The sequence below is a fragment of the Notamacropus eugenii genome, chromosome 6 (genome assembly GCF_028372415.1).
Source record: "Notamacropus eugenii isolate mMacEug1 chromosome 6, mMacEug1.pri_v2, whole genome shotgun sequence".
Classification (NCBI taxonomy): domain Eukaryota; kingdom Metazoa; phylum Chordata; class Mammalia; order Diprotodontia; family Macropodidae; genus Notamacropus; species Notamacropus eugenii.
The window spans coordinates 48,962,313-48,984,443 of record NC_092877.1 but is presented as its reverse complement, the minus strand read 5'-3'; the positions used below and the strand labels follow the sequence as shown (position 1 = coordinate 48,984,443).

Sequence of the window (22,131 nt, the reverse complement as noted above, 5' to 3'; positions counted from 1 at the left end):
GTAAACAGTGGGCACTAAGGGGAATACCACACTCTGTGCTGATTATCTAATATCATTAATAACTTTACTTATACCTGAAGGAGCCAACTACTAGCTTACCCAGCTCATGCACATTCAGCGCTTTACTCAACAATCCAGTAAAAGCTGCGGAGTTTAAGAATTGCTCCCCTCATTTTACAGGGAAGGAAGCAGAGGATCAGAGGTGATCAGACAAGCCTGAGGTCATGCACCCAGTAAGGGACTTCAATCCACGCTATAATATCATGGGCACTTTATAAAGAGATACTTTTTTTTGACATTTTCCTCTTAATGAACATGACTTTTGGCAACTTGCCTTGCATTTCTTTTTCCGTTCTTTTGGCTCTTTCTTTATAGATGTTGTCTAACCGTTTTTGCTTCTCCTCATCCCTTTTTCTTTCAGCCAAAGTCCTGGCGGTAACATCTTGAAAATCCACCTGAAAAATTACAAATAAGTATTAGATCTGTCTATGAGAAATATCAAAGAGATCCAGATGTAAAAAAGAAAACCAAAACCAGGTTATCTGCTAAAAAGAAGCTTGAACATCAAAAGCAAAACTGTGTGTTTAGATACAGCCCTTTAAGTTAGCTGTCTAATAGCACTTCTACACTCATTACCTTCTGATCATCACAGCAACCATGGGAGATTGAGCCAATGAAAGTACTACCAACCCATCACATAGATGGAAAAATTGAGGCTCAGACTTGTCTGGGCTGACACAACTAATAAGTAGCAGAGACAATCATTAAACTCAGGATTCTTTTCCCTCTCCCAAATTGTCTAGAATATCTGTAGCTTCAAATTTAAGATCAATACATTATAAACCTATTAGAAATATACAATAATTCTGGGGTTTTACTATTGATAACAAAGGAGGCAGCTAATTTAAAAGAGAAGAAATTTAAAAGGCTTCAAGCACCAAAGCATGAGAAAGCTAATGGCACTAGGATAGGGATTGTATCCTTTACAATGATTTGGGAAATAAGGGTCAGTCAGTTGCCTAAGAAGACAGGGCTGAAGAGTGTCAGCTGGCACTGTTCCAGGGAGAGGCTCTGAGCCTGGAAGGAGAATCAAAGGTGCCACTCTTAAAGGACGCAAGCACTCTATGATGGAAAGAGCACCAGATCCGGACTCTGGAGACCTGGGTTCAAATTTGTCCTTGGTTCACATCACTCAAACACCAAGGCCTAAAACACAAGATTTTTCCTGTGGACAAGCAAAACTAAGGGAAGCAGTCAGAGAAAGCCACCTGGTTTGGGGAGAAAGTGCCTTCCCTAAGCTTCATGACTTAGCCTGGCTAAGGCTTTGCATGGTTCTCCTACCTGTCCTTCCAACACAACCACTTCTACAGTGTTAGGACGAGCTTCAGGAGCACCAGGCCAGAGGTACAGACTCTCCATGATCTTATATGTTGGTAGAGAAGTGGGAGAGAGGCTGGTACCTTCTCTGGGGTTACTGGCAGCACCCTGTTGTCTCCTATTTACACAAGTCCACTTTTTACCTCCCTCACATGGTAGTAATACATGCCACAGCATGATGTAAAATTGATCAAAGAATTTGTAATTGAGACTAAGGAAAAGAATGTCAATCTTCTGACTATTTTGTTTTAGAATGATCTTCACACAGTATGCAAGACAGGGCTCCCTGTGTCTTCTCATGGATCCTAAAGAGCTGGCTATCTGCTGCATCCTAAAGACCTCTGGGCCTTTCCAGGTCTCTGGCAGCTAAAACCTCCTCTCCCCCAGTGACTCCCCCTATCAGAATGGGAACTCCCTGAGATCAGGGGCTGTCTTGAGTTTCTATTTTTAACCCAGAGCTTAGCCCACTGTTTTACACATAGTTACCACTTACTTTTTCATTTAGTCAATCATCTAGATTTTTTTTCAGTCCAAGCTTTGACCAGAAGGAGCCATTTAACTTAATTTCACTAACAAGCACAGGAAGTTCCAGGTGGGTGGTAGGGAGCAGTCATTGAAGTAGGATACCATAAACTGCTTTCTGAGTTGCCCTCCCAGATAATTCTTCCCCCAATAAGCTTGTACTTTCCTCAGGTCACAAAAGGGACTTCAGCTTACACAATAAGCTAGTGAAACCCCTAAACTTCAAGAGGCCAAAGTCACAGTGAGAATGGCAAAGAGAGTACATGATCCAAAGCACAATCTCTCAGCACTGAGTGCCAAGAACAGTCAATCCAAAAGTGAAAAATGTCCACTAACATCATGGTGACTTCATGGTACAGTGGACTGAATGAGGGACTTGGAGTAAGGAAGGCGTGATTTATTTTTCATGAATTCAGATTATTAATAATAGTGACTAGCATTCACACAGTGCCAACCATGCGTCATGCACTGTGCTAAAGAATTTTTTATAAATATTATTCTATTTTATTCTCACAACAACCCTGAGAGATAGGTGCTATTATTATCCCATTTAACAAATGAGGAAACTGAAGCCAAAATTTTAAAAAGTTAAGGGACTTGCCCAGGGTCACACAGTCGCTAAGTATCTAACAATGGATTTGAATTCAGGATTTCCTGACTACAGGCCCAGTCTCAGTTTGGGTTAAATTCAAGCTTTGGTTTTGAAGGGCTATCAAATAGCATGCTAGAAGAAAAATGGTATTTTAGGACAATTAGGATTTTTGTTAAGCCCAGATGCTTTGAACACTATAATTATGTTGCTTAAGGTACAATAACAATATTCTTCTCCTCACTGAGATGGAATGCTCCTGGTTCTTTGGTGTTATAAATTCAACAACCGCACCTATTATCTTCTTTTCTCTTGCTAAGCTTAATACGATCTAACGTAGAAGAGCAAGGTCTCTACCTATCACTGAAGGCAGAGGATGACTGACTTAAAAGCTGATAAATGTTTAATGACTCCATTACATTTTTCACAATAACTTGGATGAAAGGAGAGGTGTCACACGTACATCAAATCTGCAGATGACACAAAGCTGGGCACATCAGATAGCAGAATCAGGATCCCAAAAGATCGTGACAGGCTAGTTAGAAAGAAAAATCCCTACGGATTACAGTTGTCCAAAGGGGTATGGACTGCCTTAATAGGTAATGAGTTCCCTGTCACTCAAGGTGTTTAAGAGCAAGATGAGCAACCATTCTCCAGGGGTCTTGTAAAGCGATATCCATTTAACTACAGGCTGTACTAGATTGCCTTTTGGGGCCCCTTCCAACTCTAAGAACCCATGGCTATGAGAAGCAGCTTGCTACAGTAGAACTTGGGAGTCAGGAGACATGGGTCCCAATCTTATCTCTGTCATCTAAAGGTCTAAGTGACCACGGGACAAATCCCTTCATCTGACTGGAATCCCAATTGGTCTTCAAGCCTCCAAGGAGACCTAAAAGTGATTCTTCCCTCCTGAAATTCTCCTAAGATTATTTCGTCTGACCCTCTCCTTTATCCTATCTCACAGGACAGAAGGGAGAGTCACCAAGCTATTGTGTGAAAGTACTTCATAAACCCTAAGCTCTATGTAAGTGTCAGTTATTACTGTTATGAAGTCTAATTCTTACCGACATGTGCCAACCAGATTTCATGCTGCTTAAGGGTGGAGAGTGTTTAATTTTCTATCTTTGTCTCTCCAGGGCTTTGCCCATGGTAGAGGCTCGTTAATAAGTATTTGTTAAATTAAATCAAACAAAGATATTCCCAGCCAACGAGCAGTCTATAAAACTCAAGGTAGCATGTGCTAGGAGAAAACAGCATTGATTTGATTTAGTTTATCTGGAAGTAAGTCAAATGCCTCCACCTCCCCCACTCTTGACTACATTCCAAGTTCTCTAAGTAAATCAAACAGTAACAGTTTCTCATTCATAACACATGGAAATGAATAACTGCCCTAGAAGTACAGAGAAGAATCCAGTCAGAGGTCAAGTAATGACCCAGTCATGAAGGTTCCAGGGTTCAAATAATTCTAAGAGCACAGGCACAAGGTGTTATTGCATACTATTGAACAAGTCCCCTTTATAATGCTTTCAGTTCAGACTACTCATCTCTATTCACCTGTAAAATGGGCTAATGATGTTTCCCTACCACCCAAAAATATAGTAAAACTTAACTGAGCCTTATAAAGTATGTGATGAAGTATGTGATTCTCCTGTTGAAAGGCAGTACAGAATTGCAAAAATGTCACCTCTCTGAAATCATCAGATGATAAAAATACTTGCTGATTTCTTCGGAGAAAATCAAATGGGAAAGGCAAAGCCCTCAATTTCAAAATCACACGCCCTTGCTTAGCAACATGTGTGGTCATTTAAGCCTGTAGAAGGTGTCTCTTCCAGACTCACTCAAGATGTGTCTGGGTAAAAACTATATTCCAAACTCTTACAAATGCAGAACTGAAAACGGCTTCATTTATCATCTAGACAGTGGACTCTTGTCATCATCTGTTTAAGTACTTCACTACAGGTTTTAAAAGGGATTGATGTGAAGTTTGAAGTTCAACAATGAAGAAAATTAAATGGAGATTTTAAAAATGTTCATTCAAAAGACAGTAGGAAGAGAAGTGCTCATTGAGATATGACGTTTGATTCATTATAAAATATTTATAAAGTATATATGGCCCCTGGATGCCATAAGGGACATGTAAAAAGATTCATTTATTCAAGCTATCCCATCCTTTTACCATGATAATCATCTCATTTCTTGTTCTTCTGGCTCATGCCTACCCTAACATATGGAATGGAGAATTTATATGAAGCTACCAGATTCTGAGATTTAGACTCGGAAGAGGACCCAGAGATCACCTCATCCAATCTCTCCATTTTACAGATGAGTAAACAGGTCCAGAGACATACAGTCACAAAGGTTCAGAGTTAGGGCAAGAGTTCACATCCTGGGTCTCCAAATTCAGTGCTTTTTCCTTCATGGAAACAATTTCATAAGTATCATTCTCCTACCTGAAATTGTGGAAGGTTCCAAAAAGTATGCCAAGCAACTATCTTTGCTATAAACTATATCATGGGAATAAATGGAATAAATTCCATGGTTTAAGGAAAATATTGTATTATGCCACACTCTAGCATGGCCAATAAGTAATAGTAGAAATATCAACTAAATGGCAAAGATTTGGGCATTGAGGTGATGCCCATCAACCGGAGAATGGCTAAACAGTTTGTGGTATAGGATTGTGATGGAATACTATTGTGCTACAAGAAATGACGAGCAGGATGCTTTCAGAAAAACCTGGAAAGACTTACATGAACTGATGAAAAGTGAAGTGAGCAGAACCAGGAGAACACTGTATACTGTAACAGCAATACTGTACGATGATCAACTGTGAATGACTTAGCTATTCTCAGCAATACAATGATCTAAGACAATTCCAAAGGATTTATGATGAAAAATGCTATCCACTTCCAGAGAAAGAATTGATGGAGTCTGAATGCAGATCGGAGCATACTTTTTTTACTTTCTTTATTTTTCTTGGGATTTTATTTTGGCTTGTGTTTTCTTTCACAACATGACTAATATGGAAATATGTTTTGCATGACTGCACATGTATAACCTAAAAAAGAAAGAAAGAAAAGAATATATTTTACAGGAGTGATGCTTATGAATATTTTATGAGTGCTTGGCTTCTTATTTCTTGATTATAAATCATATCTCCCAGCATAAAAAAGAAATATCCACTAAAGTCCTTCTCTGATGTTTTAACATGGTATGGAAGTAATCTGGGGTTAGAGAAGACTATGTCAATGGAGCACAGCTCCCAAGTGGACTTGGAAACACATAGAATCTCCTGCAAGGGCTAGCCTTGCTAAGTGTAGAAAGGCTCATCGTCAGACAGCTGGCTACAAGGGGACAGATTCTGGGAGTCACAGGACATCATTAAATAACTGCACTAAGTCATGAAGAGGCTATGACTGAGAAAGGGCATCAACACTGATGAAATCAGAAGTATTTGAAATACTGAAGTATAAATAGTCACAGATACTATATAGCTTGGTGGCAAAAATGCACCCTCGCTTCTCCTATAGTCTTTGTAATTTTCTATTTCATTTCTGTCTCTGCTCTGAGATTCTGATCTCAGGCTAGATACTGAATCTTATTAGAGCCAATGTGATGAGAGCCACTATAGCAAATCACTGGTTTACTCTATTTAAATTCTGAGTACTATTTGTATGGATTATAATAACATATATACTCTGACTCATTGACATAAACAAACTCTTCCAGAATTTCAAATGTTCAGCTGTTCTACAGTTCCAGCAAAACTCCTTAATGGAGGAAGTTGCACCTTTCTGCCTCTGTTCACTCTCATAGGCCTTGAATGGATTTGGTCACTATCTACTTAAATCCATCTCTCCATTTAATTTTAGGTGCCACTTCTCTCTTCTCATCCAGTTTTCTTCAAATTTTCTTACAGCCTTGTATACATCTCTACCTTGCATCAAGTTTGTGGGCATACTGTAATTCCTCCATTAGACTGTAAGCTCAGGAGGGCAGGCACTATGGCATTTTTCATTTTGGCATCCCCAAACCAAGTACCAGGATTTGTACATAGTACATAGCAGACTCTTAAATATTTGTTGAATTGAAGTAACTTTAAACTCTATTTTGCCCTTCAGAAAAAAAAAATCTACCTAGGAAATGAAGGATAAAATAAACCCACCTTACTCATCTTTCCCTACCCTCCTTAGGATTCTTATGCTTGGCTGGAGGAGAAAATGGCAGGGAGATAAGAGGTAAATGACCATCTTTACTGTAAGATGCACAACTTGAAAAAAATTCTAAAGTGGTCAGCCTGAAAAGAGGAAATGATAAACAGGAAGTGCCAAGCAATCATCTCACTCTGTCAGACATACCCTGAAGTACAATCTCAGGCAGTACTCGACTACACACTTCGCTATCAACAGACCTCTCTCTTGTGGGACACAGACTAAGGACCATCCCTGGAGTTTCCAGGCAAGAAAAATCATACTGTGTGTTCCATCCCAAACCCTCTATTTTATACAGGTGAAATAATGTTAAAACTAACAGCCCAGGTAGCCTTGAAGGGGGAAAGTAACAAAAGGGGAGTATGAGACTGGGATGGGTTGAAGGTCCAGGGGACTGCAGGATTCCCAAGCTGATTGTATTTGGACCTTGGAGCTTTTCTGTTCCCTCTGCCCCTCTCCAGCTATCTCCCTGAGTCACTGCCTCACTATCAGTTCGATGGGGTTCAACTGTGATGCAAGACTATATTGGCTCTGACCAGATACCCTTTTTGAATCCTTCATAGTAAATCAAATAATAAGAGTTCCTACCTGAAATTAAAGAATCCCATGATCATGTGGAAAGGCTAGTTGATTTTATTTTCTACTATACTCATGGGCAGCTCCATTACGTATAAAACATTTATACAATGAATATATCTGTAAGCAAGCCCTGCCATCTCACCAGAGACCTACCCTGAGGACTGCTGTGTGACTTCACAGCAAACCTGAAGCAAACCTGGAGGGGAGAAGTAAAGAGGCACATCTTCCTTCTCTACCCTACATAAGAGTATTCTAACAGTTCTTCTAGCTGCAATACATTATTAATTCTGATAACACTTCAGTGAATAAAAGGTAGAAAATATTGCTCCTTTTTTATAACTGAGGAAATGTAAGAGAAGTCATGAACCGCCATTTGGTAGGAAACATTATAGCAACAGAAAACATATCTGATGATGTTATCTCTAAGATTTTATTGAAATCTTTACTTTAGATTTATAATCTAATAATTATGAGCTATAAATGATAAAATAAGTAGATATTTTCAGCTGACTGATAGTATAATGATCTACACATGGGTTTAAAATAAGCTTACCAAAAAGTTAATAAAACATACATGACTGCTAGGAAGAAACCCACTCTCTACTACACCCCACTGCCTTTCTAACTAAGAAGTGGGTCCAGAATTGGGGTACCACTGCCCCAGGGCTAAAGTAAACCCTGAAGAATTCAGGAACTGACTACTCTTGTGCAAAAACTTCTTTGGGATACAATGATGTTTACAAATGATGCCAAAATCATGTGTTGAAAATAAGCAGTAATTCCATAAAATAGAGAATGATCTCCTAGGGCATGAGAAAGTGCAATGAATACTTGCAAATAATAAAACCGTTATTGAAAATTCCATCACAATATCAAGTTTTTTGTTTAAAAAGGAAAAAGCTAGCTTACAGAGTTGTGAGGCAAAGTATTTTGTAAATCATAAAACCTTAAAGAAACATGAAATGCTGTGATGATAAAAATGATGCAAAGTACCTTTTTGTTATGTTTTAAGAAATGATAGCCAAGAGAAAGCTTCTTGTAGGCATCTCCATATTTCTCATTCCATTCTGTAACAGATTTGAGGGCAGCTTTCTTAAGTTTCTGGGCTACTTCTTTTGGGGGAGGGAGAGGCTGCTCGTAGTCTGTTTCCACTGTGAGTTCCAGGAATTCTTGGAAGTTGGAAATAATTAGTGTCCGAAATTGATGAGATCTGGTAAAGAGCTCATCCACAATCTGAAAAGCTGAGAAACGGATCTCAGCATGTTCTTGGTTCAACTGAGTCATAAGTAAATGGTAAGCATGGCTGATATGCTCCTCTGAAGATCTGTTGAAATATTATTAACAATACTTAGCCAACAACACAAAGCCTGAACTACAAATTGGTTTAGCACTTTCTCCTAATTTTAACTAAGCCTTCTTTATATATAAATAGCATATAATTTTAAGCTCAATAACTCCAGATAAATCCCCATATCAGTCAATAAGTTTTTAGCTCTTGGATGTTTTTAACTGGATTCCTAAGCTGAAAACTGTGTTTTCTTCACACATTCCTAATATTTCTAAGGAAGGTAATTTTCTTGAAATTATGAGAAAATTATCATCCTTTGAAACTTCAGGCATGGAGCAGGTAGGGGCTCCACAGTTACGTACTAGAAATCTTAACCACAATGCCAGAGAAACTGGGGTAACCAATCCTTTTAAAGGGTCATCCAACAGGTTCTTAAATTCATCTGGAAATGAAGATCTTAAAGAAAAAAGAACAGCAAAATCTCAGAAGAAACAAAATTTCAAGTATCCCAAAGATTAATGGAAATATGCACAAAGGGTACATGTAAGCTGCAGCACATTAGCAAGAACATGCATGTGAGGAATGAAGTCAAAGAAAACAAGGACATGCACGTCCAGGGAAGGATGAATTAATCATGCATTATGAATGAGAACCAACAGATAGACGGGGGACACTGGATACCCTCCACATCATAAAAGAACCAGAGGAAGGCCTTCCGCATCCTGGGGGATTCTTCTGTAAGAGATTTACAGAAATATATGGTTGAGAATCACCCAGTATGCAAAGGATTGGAAAATCTGTGGTCTGTGGAAGGAAAACTAAGTAAAAAAGTTCCCTATAAAGAGAAAGTCAAGAAGAAATCCAACATTTTATTAACAACCTTAGAACACTAATAGCTTGCAAAAAGAATTTGGTTTCACTTCCCACCCCCACTTTCTTTCTTTCTTCCTAATTTTTGGCCCAGCAGTAAGCTGAAGATCAGAAGCTGCTACGTGGAAAAAAGAAGAGAAGACAGGTGGAGATAAGTGTGGCTGGAAATAGGGCATAAATGGAATGGGAGATGGCTAAGGGGGCAACCACAGGATGATAGATTTTCTCATTGCTGCACAAATGATCCCATTCCTTCCTTTCTCCTCCAGAAGATTGCCCCCTCTATCATCCTTACTCTTTCACTTATCTTCAGTCTCTCCATCTACTGTTTTATTTACTACTGCCTACAAACATGCCCGTGTCTTCCCCATCCTCAAAAATCCCTCACTTGATCCATCCATGCCTGCTAACTATTGTCCCACATCTCTCCCCCTCTTTGGACCTAAACTCCTTGAAAAGGCTTCCATTTTCTTTCCTTTCACCTTCTTCTTAACTCTCTGCAGTCTGGTTTCCAACCTCTTCATTGCACTGAAACTGTTCTTTCTACAGTTACTAGTGCTCTCTTATTGTCAAATCCAATGGGCTTTTCTTGGTCCCCATTCTTCCTGACCTCTCTGCAACCTCTGATGCTGTTGAGCATCCTCTTCTCCCTAGGTTTTTGGAATACTGCTCTCTCCTGGTTCTCCTCCAGGTCATGACAGCTAATAGTGCGGAGCCCTCAGGACTCTGTGCTGGGCCCTCTTCTCTTCTCTCTCAATTCCTTCCTCTTCCATTATTTTGGTTAGTGATCTCATCAATTCCCATGGATTCAATGATCATCTTTATGCTAATGACTCTCACACCTATTTATCTGACCCTAACTTTTTTCCTAATCCTCAGACTAGTATCTTCAACTGCCTACCAGTTACGCTGATCTAGATGTCCTGGAGAGATCTCAAACTCAACATGTCCAAAACTGAGCTCATTGTCTTTCCTCCCAAGCCCCAATTCTCCCAAACTTGCCTGTTACTGTTGAGGGCACCACTATCCTCCCAGTCATCCAGGTTCCCAAGCTATATTTCATTCTCAGCTCTTCAATTCCTCACCACCTCCACCCCCATATCAATTTGTTACCAAGCCTGTTGATTTTACCTTTTATGCTCCCACTCCAGAGGCTCCCTATCACCTCCAGGATCAAACCTAAAAGACTCAGTTTGGCATTCGAACATCTTCATGACCTGCCCCCTTCTGCCTTTCCAGTATTCCCACATACTGTGAGATCCAGTAACATTGTCCTGTTTGCTGTTCCTTGCACAAGATGCTCTACTCCCTACTCCAGGCATTTTCAATGACTGTCACTCGTGCCTAGAACACTCTCCTTCCTTATCTCTACCTCCTCGATTCCCTAACTTCATTCACATTTCAGCTAAAATTCTACCTTCTATAAGAAGCCTTTCTTGATCTCCCTTAATGTTGTTGATTGTTTCCAATCAACACTGTCTACCTCTTATATATACATAACTATTTTCATGTTGTCTCCCCTTTTAGACAGTGAGTTCCTTAAGAGCAGGGGCTGTCTTTTATCTCTTTTTGTATCCTTAGTGCTTAGCACAACAGTGCCTGGCCATCTCATCTATCCCATGACTCCCTAATCACAGGACATACTTGCAGATTTTCTTCACTTCTTTCATTTTTTCAGGATCCAGCTGTGGTTCTCCTGAAGTGGTGAGGTCCTCGACTAACTGAGAAAGCTTTTGATCCATATCTGGAAAGCTGCAACAGAGACACAAATTGTGACATGGTTCTTTCAAAAATCACTTAAAATTCTTCTGGGAGTCTGTTCTGTGGAAAAGTATAACAGTCCAAGGTTTTCAGTGGTTAGAGACTCACCAGAAGTATTTACCCTTTTCACAGCAATTGATGGAAACACAGAGTTTGAGAACAGGAAGAATTAGATTTCAATTGTGACATGGAAACTGCCTCTGATTTAAGAAATTTTCCCAGTTCTGTATGTGACTCTTAAATCCCTTCAGCTGTGAAACAAAGCTGTGCCCAAATCCCATGGGTGCTATAAGGATTAATGCTTGCAAAGAATTCTGAAGGTACAAAGTACTTAACTATTATTTTGTTCTCAGAACACCCATTTTATATGTTCTGAAAACAAGTACATACTGGAAAAACCTATAAAAGAAAAAATAATAAAAAACCCCTAACAAACAGGTTTTTATTAGCTGCTAGTGATATCATATATCCCCTAAGGCATAGTGCAAGATGGTCCACATACATCTGGAGAAGCAATTTTAGAAAGGAATATACAACACTGTACATCTCTCCAGACACCCCTTAGCAGATGGCAGATCATTTCTGATAAAAAGTGATATTCCATTGCCTTCTACAGTTTCTGTCTTGTGCCAATTCCATTATGAACTGGTAACACTGAATTTAACAATGACTTTGAGCTGTTGGGTTGGTGCAAAGAAAGGCATGTTAACCAAAAAAAATGGAAACAGCCTATATAGCTAATGACTGGGAAATGACTAAATGAACTGTGGCATATCAAGGCAATAGATTATTATTGCACCATAAAAGAACAAATATGAAGACTATAAATGGATATGCAAAGACAACTGAAGTGATAGAGTGAAGAAAGCATTCAGAACAAAGATACTGCCTACATAAAAAGTAACAGCAACAAAATCTGAAAAGTATATACACACCAAAGAGACTAGAAGCAAATAAGATGAAGGGAATTGTTACTGTGATAATTCTTCCCAGATGAGATTCTTAATGGAAACATGAGCTTGTACAAGTTATTATTGTGAATCAGCACCCACTCCCCACCACCACCAAAAAGAAGAAGAAGAAGAAGAATTCAGTATGACTGCCTAGAATAAAAGCAATTAGGAAGGTCCAATGGAAGCTCATGATATGTTACTGGGGATGTGAGGGGACAGGAAGCACAATCCTGAGCTGCCAGTATTAATAGGATACATTTACAACTTTTTCCACACCAGAGTGGTGTGTTCATCCTTGGTTGCTGAAGAAGACCATGCCATCAGAGAAATGATGACATGACTTGCACTTGACTTTGTTTTGAGTGAGGGAGGGCTGTGCAGCTCACCAGCCTTACTTCTCCTCCAGAGCCATCTGAATCCAGTGACCAGATATTCATCAGGAAGACTGGAGATGACCTAGGATGAAGTAATTGGGGTTAAGTGACTTGCCCAAGGTCACACAGCTAGTGAGTGTCAAGTGTCTGAGGTGAGATTTGAACTCAGGTCTTCCTGACTCCTGCACTGGTGCTCTATGCACTGCACCACCTAGCTGCCCCCCCACAACAGAGCAGATTTGAACCAAAGGAGCTACTTATAACTGTATACTGGGTTTGATTTACTGAAAAGAACTGGTATCCGATTTTGTGTATAGATTCTCACCCAAGGCTGCTGTTTTGGGAAACACCTATGAATTGTTAGGAGGATACCACTAAAAAGATTTCAAACAATGCTAAGGCATTCAGAAAGGAAGATGATGTCACTGATGTCTTATGTAAATGATGTCACTGATCTCTTATGTAAACTGCCTGAAATCTGGTAGTTTTTCCAGATCCTCAAAGAGATACCTGGAAAGGGGCTCCTTGGGAATGAGCCATTAAACATTTTCTAGGCAGGAATTGTAGATTAACATAATGTCCTTCAGCAGGGTGAAAAGTAAATCACATGTGGAAAATACTGGACAGTGTCCCAATGCCAGAGAGGCAGGAGTTCAACCTAGGAAAGAGGCTGTCCTTCAATTGTTCTAAGGAGGTCCCTGGATAATTATGGTTATTTTCAGGAGGACATGGTCAGGGGGTATCTTTTGATATCTGGGTGAACCAGGTGCTGTAGCAGTGGTGAGAGACTATAGCTAAAACACAGCCTTACATACACTCTGATGATACAGTGTCCTGCTAATTTTGTGGCACTGAGAGTACAGACAACTCAAATGTGACACGATTAACCACCTTGCAAAAGGAGGGATAGCAACTGTCCCGCTTTGTCATAAGTTTAGAAAATTATCACAGAATCCATGATCACAAAGTGCAGTGATCCCCAGAAAGTAAGTGAATTGCAAAATGACTAACTCAAGTGCCCAAGGGGCATTAAAACTAAAAAATAAGCATTAGACTTGACCTGCTTCCTGCTGCCTAGGCTCCTGTATGAAGCCCTTCCTTACATATCAGTAATGACATATCAGAACTTTATCAAAAAATGTTTGAACTCCACCAAAGCTCTGCTATACTCGGGTTTCTAGGAGATATGGATGGGATGGGTGGATAGAGTACACTGTTTACAAAATGAGAAACAATGGGGAAAGAAAGCTCTGAAACATTCAGGTTTAGCTACTTCTGCTTGTGAGCATCATTAATTGGTTTTACCTTAGATCATACAGAAAATGAAACATCAGGCTGATTGTAAACGGGTATTTTAACTTTTAGACATTTATTCATACTATGAAATAAAGCAGTATGTAAAATGTTCCAATTCAATTGCAATATCATTTTGTTTCATGTTTTCAGGTTCTTACAACTTTGATCTATGCATATTTGGCAAATCCAGCAATTTGCCTTATAATGCATCTGGTGGATTAATTGTAATTATCTCTAATATAATATGATCAAAAACTTATGGAAAGTCAAATTTTTGTATCTAGGAGAGCTGAGTGGTGTCAATAAATATCTTGACTTGCTTAAAAACATTAACAGGAGGTCCTTGAAGAGAAGGGATATTGTAAATAAATTTCTATTGGTACACCATAGTTACACGAGGGCTTTCAGCTGCTAAGAAATTGTCCAGTTGCTGAGGCAAGTAGAGGCAGAGCATCAGTCAAAGTACTCAGCAGAGATGAAAACAAGACTTTTATCAATCAGAACGACCCAGGTCACCAAGACTAGAGCTAAGTCTCACCAAAATGCTTCAGTCAGTTCTTCTGGAACCTGAACTTACGGGCAATCTTCTCAGAAATGAGGAGGCAGACAAGGCTGCTCACTTCAGGGATGGCACCTAAAGAGTCTGAACAATGATCTATTCTGTTACAGCCCTGAACAAGATGGGCACAGAAAAGTGGGAGTTCTCAAGAGGAAAACTGGCTGTGGCCATCCAGAAACTGAAGATGACAAGACTGACATCAGGAAATGGAGATGGGGGCTGCCCTAGGTCATAAAAAAGAAAAAAAGATTAATTCCTGTTCCACTAGCTTTGCCCAGATCCTTTGTTGAACATACATGTGCACACATACCCACACACATATAGTTGAACTGTAAATAATCTAGCATTTGCACATTTATTCTTCATTTTGCTTGTTTTGTTGCAATTGTTAAGTTTATCCTAAAATTAAAAAGTCATATCAATATTCACATTCTTAGACACAAAGCAATCAAGCAATATTTTTTTCAACTCACTGGTCACGTAGTACAGCTTTAACTGAATATCAACATAATAGCAGATCTTAAAAGTCTCAACTTTTTCACCTGAAAAATGATGTTGGCCTAGATGACTCTGAGGTCATTTTTAGCTCTAATGTTCTTTGAAACTATGATTCAATGAAATTAGGCAAATCCTGTCCCTTCCCTAGGCCTAAGTATCACCAACTGGAAGAGAAGGGAAGTGAACTAAATTATCTGATCCCTCCCAACTCTAACAGTCTATGACTTGATGAGATACAACATTCCCATGCCTAAAAATGGCTGCCAAGATAAGAAATCCCTTCTCACTATATTAAGGTGATGTATTCTCAGAGTTTCCGGTTGCAACTCAAAACACAGATTTACACAGAAACAATATTACAAAAGGTGGTTAATTAAGTTCCTTACCTATATTCTATGTTTGCAATATTATCTCTGCTATATTTATGTGTATATGTGTAAAAAGTATTATGTTCTATATACATATATACACATACATATGTGCATGCATGAAGAGGTGGGCGCGCACATACACATATACTCTGCACATATACTGGTTCTGACATATGTTGGCTTTGTAATCCTAGGCAAGTCACTTCACTTGTAGGCAACCCTCTGCGTTAGTATTTATTAAGCCCCTTCTTTATGTCAGGAGGGGGCAGCTAGGATAGAGTACCAGGCCTGCAGTCAGGAAGACATATCTTCCTGATTGGCTTCAGACACTTACTAGCAGTATGACCCTGGGTAAGTCAATTAATCTTTTTGGCCTCAGTTTCTTCATCTGTAAAATGATCTGGAAAAGGAAATGGCAAACCACTCCAATATCTTTGCCAAGAAAATCCCAAATGGGGTCACAAAAAACTGAAATGACTGGACAACAACTATGCCAAGCACTATGCCTTTAAGCAAAACATCATGCTACAAGAGTTTCCCTCAAAGAAGCTAATCAGTCAATAAGTTTTTTTTAAGCACCTACCAAGTGCCAGGTACCATGCTAAGAGCTAGGGGTACAAAAATGAGCCAAGAGACAGTCTCCACTCTCAAGGAGCTCACAATCCAACGGGGAAGACAACAAGCAAATAAATGCATACAACCTTAAGGCTGTAAGTGGCAAGAGAAGTTACCCAACTGTCATAAGTATAGTTTCCTCACTGGCAATTCTCTATAGCAATTAAAAGACAGATCTAGCCCTATTCTTCACCCTTTCTCCTTCTTGTAAGCCATATTATCCAGAGTTTGAAATCTCAGGACCCTAAAAAAAGAGTGTGATAAATTTCAAGAGGTTGGAATATATAAGAATGTCACACAAGGGAGAAATGAGGGGAAAAACACTAAGACTAAAAAGAAAACATGAGACTTTTCTAAAACAAGAGGGAGTTAGAGAGTTTGAAGAAGAAATGGCTATTTGTATAGCAAAGAATGACGATATATACACAGCCATCCACAGCTGGAGTTGGAGAGAAAGGGCATGAAAGGTGCTAGAAAATGTCCAGAGTGGGGTAAACAGGATGGTGAAGGGGCCTGAGTTCATGTCCTATGAGGATTGGAGTCAGGGATATTTAGCTTTAAAAAGAGAAGCCTAGATAATTAGGCTACAGGGAAGAGCAACAAACGGGAAGAAGTTGCAAAGATGCAAATTTACCCTTTGGGTCAGGAAAAACTTCCTAACAATTAAAGTTGCCCAGAAAAGGAACTGAGCTGCCACAAAAAGGAATGGTTTCCCTTTCTTTAAAGGGCTGCAAGCAGAGACTGGATGTGATCACTTGTCAAGTATATACTATGTTACAACAGACGTTCATTCTAATATAAGTAGGACTAGATGACTGCTCAATGTGCAATTTTCTCATACATAAGGAGGTTCAGGACCAACAGACAAGATTGCCCACTTCAGGGATTGCATCTAAAGAGTCTGACCAATGATAAAATGATAAAAAAAAAAAAGTTAAAAGTCCATTCCAGCTTTAAAACTTTGAGTGTGTAATGTGTCAGTGGTGAGATTCAAACTTGGGTCTGCCTGGCTCCTCGTTCACCAGCGTTTCCATGTGCGATGTACTGTAAGTTTTGACCAAGACAGAAAGTTAAATAGCAAAGTCTCTGTTCTAAGACAGGTGACATAACATTACACAAAGCAGAATTAGAAAAGCGGCTAGGGGCACACAGAGATCATTCTCCCTCCTTATTATACTTGAAGACAGGCACTACAGAGGATGCTCTATGGTCAGAGTGAGTTCTGGGGGTGCTGCGGCTGCGCCCCCTGGGGCTAGTGCAAAGAGGAGTCCTGGGATAACGAACTTCCCGGTAGGGATCCTCACAAAGGGGCGAGGCGCTCACCTAGAGCCCCCGCGAAGCCCACCTGGATCTCCAGAAGTTCCCTCCAAGGTGGATTCCTTAGATCCCAACCCTGCCCCATCGTACCCAGGGGGAAACTGAGGCCAGGAGGCAGGAGGGGGCTGGGCAGAGCTCAGAGGAAGAGTCTGAGGCTGAGGAAGTCAGCCCCCGGAGCCGCAGGAGCTCGAAACCCTCAGGCCGCCCACCTCCTCCCCCGCCCCACCCCACCCCTCTACCTACTCTACCCTCGTCAAAGGTCAAGTCCGGAGCCCCCGCCCCCTCCTCCCGAGAGTCAGCCCAAGTCCATCACCCGGGCAACTGCAGCACCTACCGGCCGCGAGAAGAGCCGCGAGACCAGCCTGCAGACAACAACCGCCGCTATTGCCGCCGCCGCCGAGCCCCCTCCCGTGGCCACGCCCCCCGGAAGTCGCATCTATCCAGCCCGCCCCACCCCCACGAGGGCGCTAGCCAGAGCCCGGCCAACCCTTACGTCATGGTTCCCTTCAGGCCTGACCATTGGCTGATCCCGGGAAGAGGGGGTGGGGTCAGGGTGTAGGAGGGGACCGCGCTGTGTTGGATGGAAGGGGGCAGGAAGGAGGAGGCCAGAGAGCAGCGCAGTGACGTAGGCACGCTCTTTGCGTGCTGCGTGAGAGGAGACGCAAGATGAACCACTAGAAGGTTTGGACAGAATTAAAAAAAAAAATACCGGACTAATGGACCCAACAAGATCTTAAAGGAACAGTACTACAAACCCTGAACTACAAGCCTGCTTCTTTTTCAAGTCAAGCCAAGCCAGCAAGCGTTTATTCCGCGTGTCAAGGGTTGTGCTAAGCGCTCGGAACAAAAATGCATCTCGCGGGACCTTATTCTGGGAATTTTCCCCAAGGAGAAGAGTTATTATAAAGCCTTAAGAGCTACTTGGGGAAACAGTCCAGCCAGGCGGCATCACAGAATCAGAACTTGAACCCAAGTCTTCCTGATTCCAAGGCCAGCTTTCTATTTACTATGCCAAGCTGCCTCTGTATCCCCACTTTACGGACGAAGAAACTGAGACCTAGAGAAGGGAACTAGTCTGCGATCCCACAAGAGTTGGAACTCTAACTCAGGACTCCGTCCCCCTGCTGGAAGCAGGCGGGGCGGGGGGTGGGAAGGAGGAAAGGGAAGAGGGAGAGGGAAGCGGAGGACGAGGAGAAACAAAGAGATACAGAGAAACAAAGTGATCCAAAGAGAGCTACATAGAGAGATACAGATACATATGCTTTAAAAGAAACATAAAGAGATACAGAGAGATACATATTGAGACACAGATACATACATATACTTTAAAAAAAACAGAGAGATACATATACTTAGAAAGGTAAAGAGATACGGAGAAAAATAACAGGGCAGGAAAGATATCTACGTGTGTATGTACTTGTATACACACATATATAGTTTTGCAAACCTTAAACAGCTATTTAATATCAGTTATTATTACCATTGATGTATCCGATTATCACCAATAGAAAAGAGAAAAGCCAGGTTTTCTGTAGGAGGTGACGTTAGAGTTGAGCGTTAAAGGATGGTAAAAAAAAAAAAAATGCATTCCAGACATAAGGAACAGTGAGAGTGTGTTCCAAAGGCAGAGCCATTTGTTTAGCTGAAGTATAGAGTAAGTGATGGAGAGTAATGTGAGGCAAAGGAGATGAAACAGGACTCAGGAGGCAATAGGGAATTTGTGTCAGGTCCATGTCTTCTGACTGTACAATCCGTGTACTAAAAATTCAAGCATTTATCCAGATTAAATGGAGCAAAATAGATTTTCCTGAACTAACTAGGTAATTGAGACAGTTATTTTTGTTTCACTTATCCAGATCTTAGAGGCACAGGTAGAGTCTTTATCATTCTTGCTAACTGAAATTTTGGGCTTTGGGAGAAGAAAAAAGTGTAAATTTGGAAAGTGAAAAGCTGATGAAGAATTTGGTATATGAGAAAGGAATTTGGATTTCTGTACCTGAATTTGAAATGTAGAAATGACAGGCTCCTAGCCAGGGGTGGAGAGCAGCTAACTTAGAGAAGATAAAAATCACTTTGCCCTGAAAATAGCATGAGACCCCCCCCCCCAAACTATGTCATAAAGTGGTCATTGTCAAACTATTTGATACTAACTTTAAAACAGAAAAAAAAACATCAATGGAATAGCCTACTAAGTAAACAAAAAGTAATCAAAAAGAGTATTTGATGAATCAAATATTCTTGGGGGAGGATAGTTAAGGTTTCTATTTGACAAGAACTGCTGGGGAAAACTAAAAAGCAGGCTGATAGAGATTAGATTTAGACCAAGGTATTACATAATATTTTAAAATGAATTTAAATTTGATTAAAGATCATATCATAAAAATTAGAATAAAACCATCATATACACTTTATAGCTATGTCTAAAAGGTAAATTCTTAACTAAACAAGGGATAGACATTATTACAAAAGATTTTTAAGGAAATTTTGATTAAATGAAATTATCTTTTTAATCTTTTGTAATTTATTTCATACAAAGATTTTTTTATCCCAGTTCCTGTTTCCTTTCTTATAGCATTAATTTTGTTCATGAAATTAAAAAGCTTTTTCATGAACAAAATTAATACAATAAGAAGGGAAGCAGTAACTGGGGGAAAAGATCTTCATATCAAATAAATATCTCTGATAAGAGCCTGATATAGACAAGAGAAATATATGACTAAAATTAGATAAGTGGACAAAGGATAAACAAAAAGTTCTCAAAAGAAAAATTGCAAACTATTAACAATCTTGTGAAAGAATACTCTAGCCACTAATAAGAAATACGGATCAAAATAACTATGCAATTTCACCTCATACCCAGCAAATTGACAAAGATGGCAAAAGATGAGAATACTTTATTTTGGAGACATTGTAGAAATACAGGCACACTAATGTGTTGTTGGTGGAGCTATAAATTGGTCCAGTCATTCTGGGAAGAAATTTGGAATTATATGAAGAGAGTGATTAAAAGGTCAATACACTTTGACCCAGAAATTCCATTGCCATGCATATACTACAAGAAGATGAGGAACCTTATATTTATCAAAATATTTATACCATCATTTTTTGTGGTAGCAAAGAATAAACTGGAAACAAAATAGTTTCCCATCAACTGGGAAATAACTAAAAAACAACAGTGAAATTGAATAGAATATTACTGGACTGCAGAAAATGATGAATGCAGAGAAACACACTAAAGTCCTTAAGACCTGATTCAGTGACAAATAAGCAGAACCAGAAAACAACATTCACAGTGACTACAACAACATACATTTAAACAGCATCAAAAATGTTGAAACTGGCTGCTGTGAAATTATAATGAACAGTCTTAGACCCAAAGAAAAAAATATGTGAAGGTACCTCTCTCCTGCTTCTTTGCAGAGATGGAGGACTATTGATGCAGAACATTCCATATAGTGATAGACTGTTATACTGGTTAGCTTTCCTAAAGTTCCTTCTTCCCCACCTCACCCTACCATTAATTTTATATGAAGAATGGCTCTCTGGCAGGAGGGAGGGATTCACTGGGAAATGTAGGTCATTCAATAAGGAGATCAGTGTTACTGAATCACAAAGTATAAAGAAGGGAGCAAGGTTTAACAATGAAAAAATAGGAAAAGAACAGTTTATAACAATCTTTGAATACCAAAAGATTTTCTGTTTCATCCTGGAGGTAACAAGGAGCCCCACTGAATACAAAGGTGATTGTCTGATGATCTAGTCTGCACTTTAGGAAGGTCAGTTTAACTGCTGGTTGATGGATTGAAGTGGGGAAAGACTTGAGGCAGGAAGGCCAAACAGCAAACTGTTGAAATTGATCAAGCATGAGGTAGAGTTGGAGGAGAAAAGCTAGGAGTGGGGGAGGAGACATATGAAAAATGTTATAGATACAAATAATAGGACATGACAACAGAATGAATTTGGAGAACAAGAGTCGGGCATTGAGGATAACACCTAGATTGTGAGACTGGGGGCCTGGAAGAATGATAGTATTCTTTGTTTTTCCCCTTAATAGTATTTTATTTTTTCCAATTATATGTAAAAATAGTTTTCAACATTAATTTTTGTAAAATTTTGAGCTCCAAATTTTCTCTCTCCCCACTCTCTCTCAGATGCATTCTTTGCATAGGAAATAAAGCTGGGGAAGGAGCTTCCAGGCACGTATCCCCCACAGCTCCCTATCTCAGTGACCCTGAAGAAAGACTGTTCTGCTGCCTAGAGCCCTTATCTTCCCTTCCACTCCCTACACCCTGCTCCTCATTTCACATTTTGTTCTCCTCCCAGGGCTATGAACACTGATTATAGTTATTCTCATTTGCTTGCTAATGATCATTTGCCATTTAATGTTCTCATCAAAACTCCTATCTGGAGTTAAAGAGGTTTCTAATATTTAATAGTATTTTATTTTTTTCCAACTACATGTAAAGATAATTTTCTACATTCATCTTTGTAAGATTTTGAGTTCCAGACTTTTCTCCCTCTTTTCCTTTCCTATCCCCTCCCCAGGATAGCAAGCAATCTGATATAGATTATACATGTACAATCATGTTAAACATATTTCCACATTAATTGTGTTGTGAAACAAGAATCAGAACAAAAGGGAAAAACCACAAGAAAGAAAAAACAAAAAAGAGTGAAAATAGTATGCTTCAATCTGTATTCAGACTCCATATTCTTTCTCTGTATGTGGTTAGCATTTTCCATCATGAGTCTTTTGGAATTGTCTTGGATGAGAATGGTAGTATTCTTAACAATAATAGGGAAGTTGGGCTGGGGGGAGAATGTTGGGGGAAAGATATTAATTTTAGTTTTGGATATGTGGAATTTAAGATGTCTGTGGGACATTTTAAGTCTCTGTAAATCTTAATTGCATTTAATAATAGCTAATTGACTGACTAATGTCTAGTTCAAG

The 22,131-nt window shown here is 39.7% G+C and overlaps 1 protein-coding gene across 3 annotated transcripts in view; it reads right to left on the bottom strand.

Annotated features, from left to right (window-relative positions):
• Positions 1-18,717, bottom strand: part of UVSSA (UV stimulated scaffold protein A) — a 116,484-nt gene extending 97,767 nt beyond the window's left edge. Inside the window, exons 1-4 of one of the 3 annotated variants that reach the window (XM_072619962.1) lie at positions 18,661-18,717; positions 11,081-11,188; positions 8,272-8,602; positions 335-455 (exon numbers count right to left, since the gene is read on the bottom strand). In XM_072619962.1, coding sequence (XP_072476063.1) covers positions 335-455; positions 8,272-8,602; positions 11,081-11,178 — 550 coding nt within the window. In that variant the 5' untranslated portion in view covers positions 11,179-11,188; positions 18,661-18,717. Of the gene's footprint in view, positions 1-334; positions 456-8,271; positions 8,603-11,080; positions 11,189-17,186; positions 17,449-17,514; positions 17,628-18,660 lie in introns of those variants that run through there. The other 2 variants (XM_072619960.1, XM_072619961.1) reach the window with 2 other exon arrangements.
• Between the last annotated feature and the right edge of the window lie 3,414 nt (positions 18,718-22,131).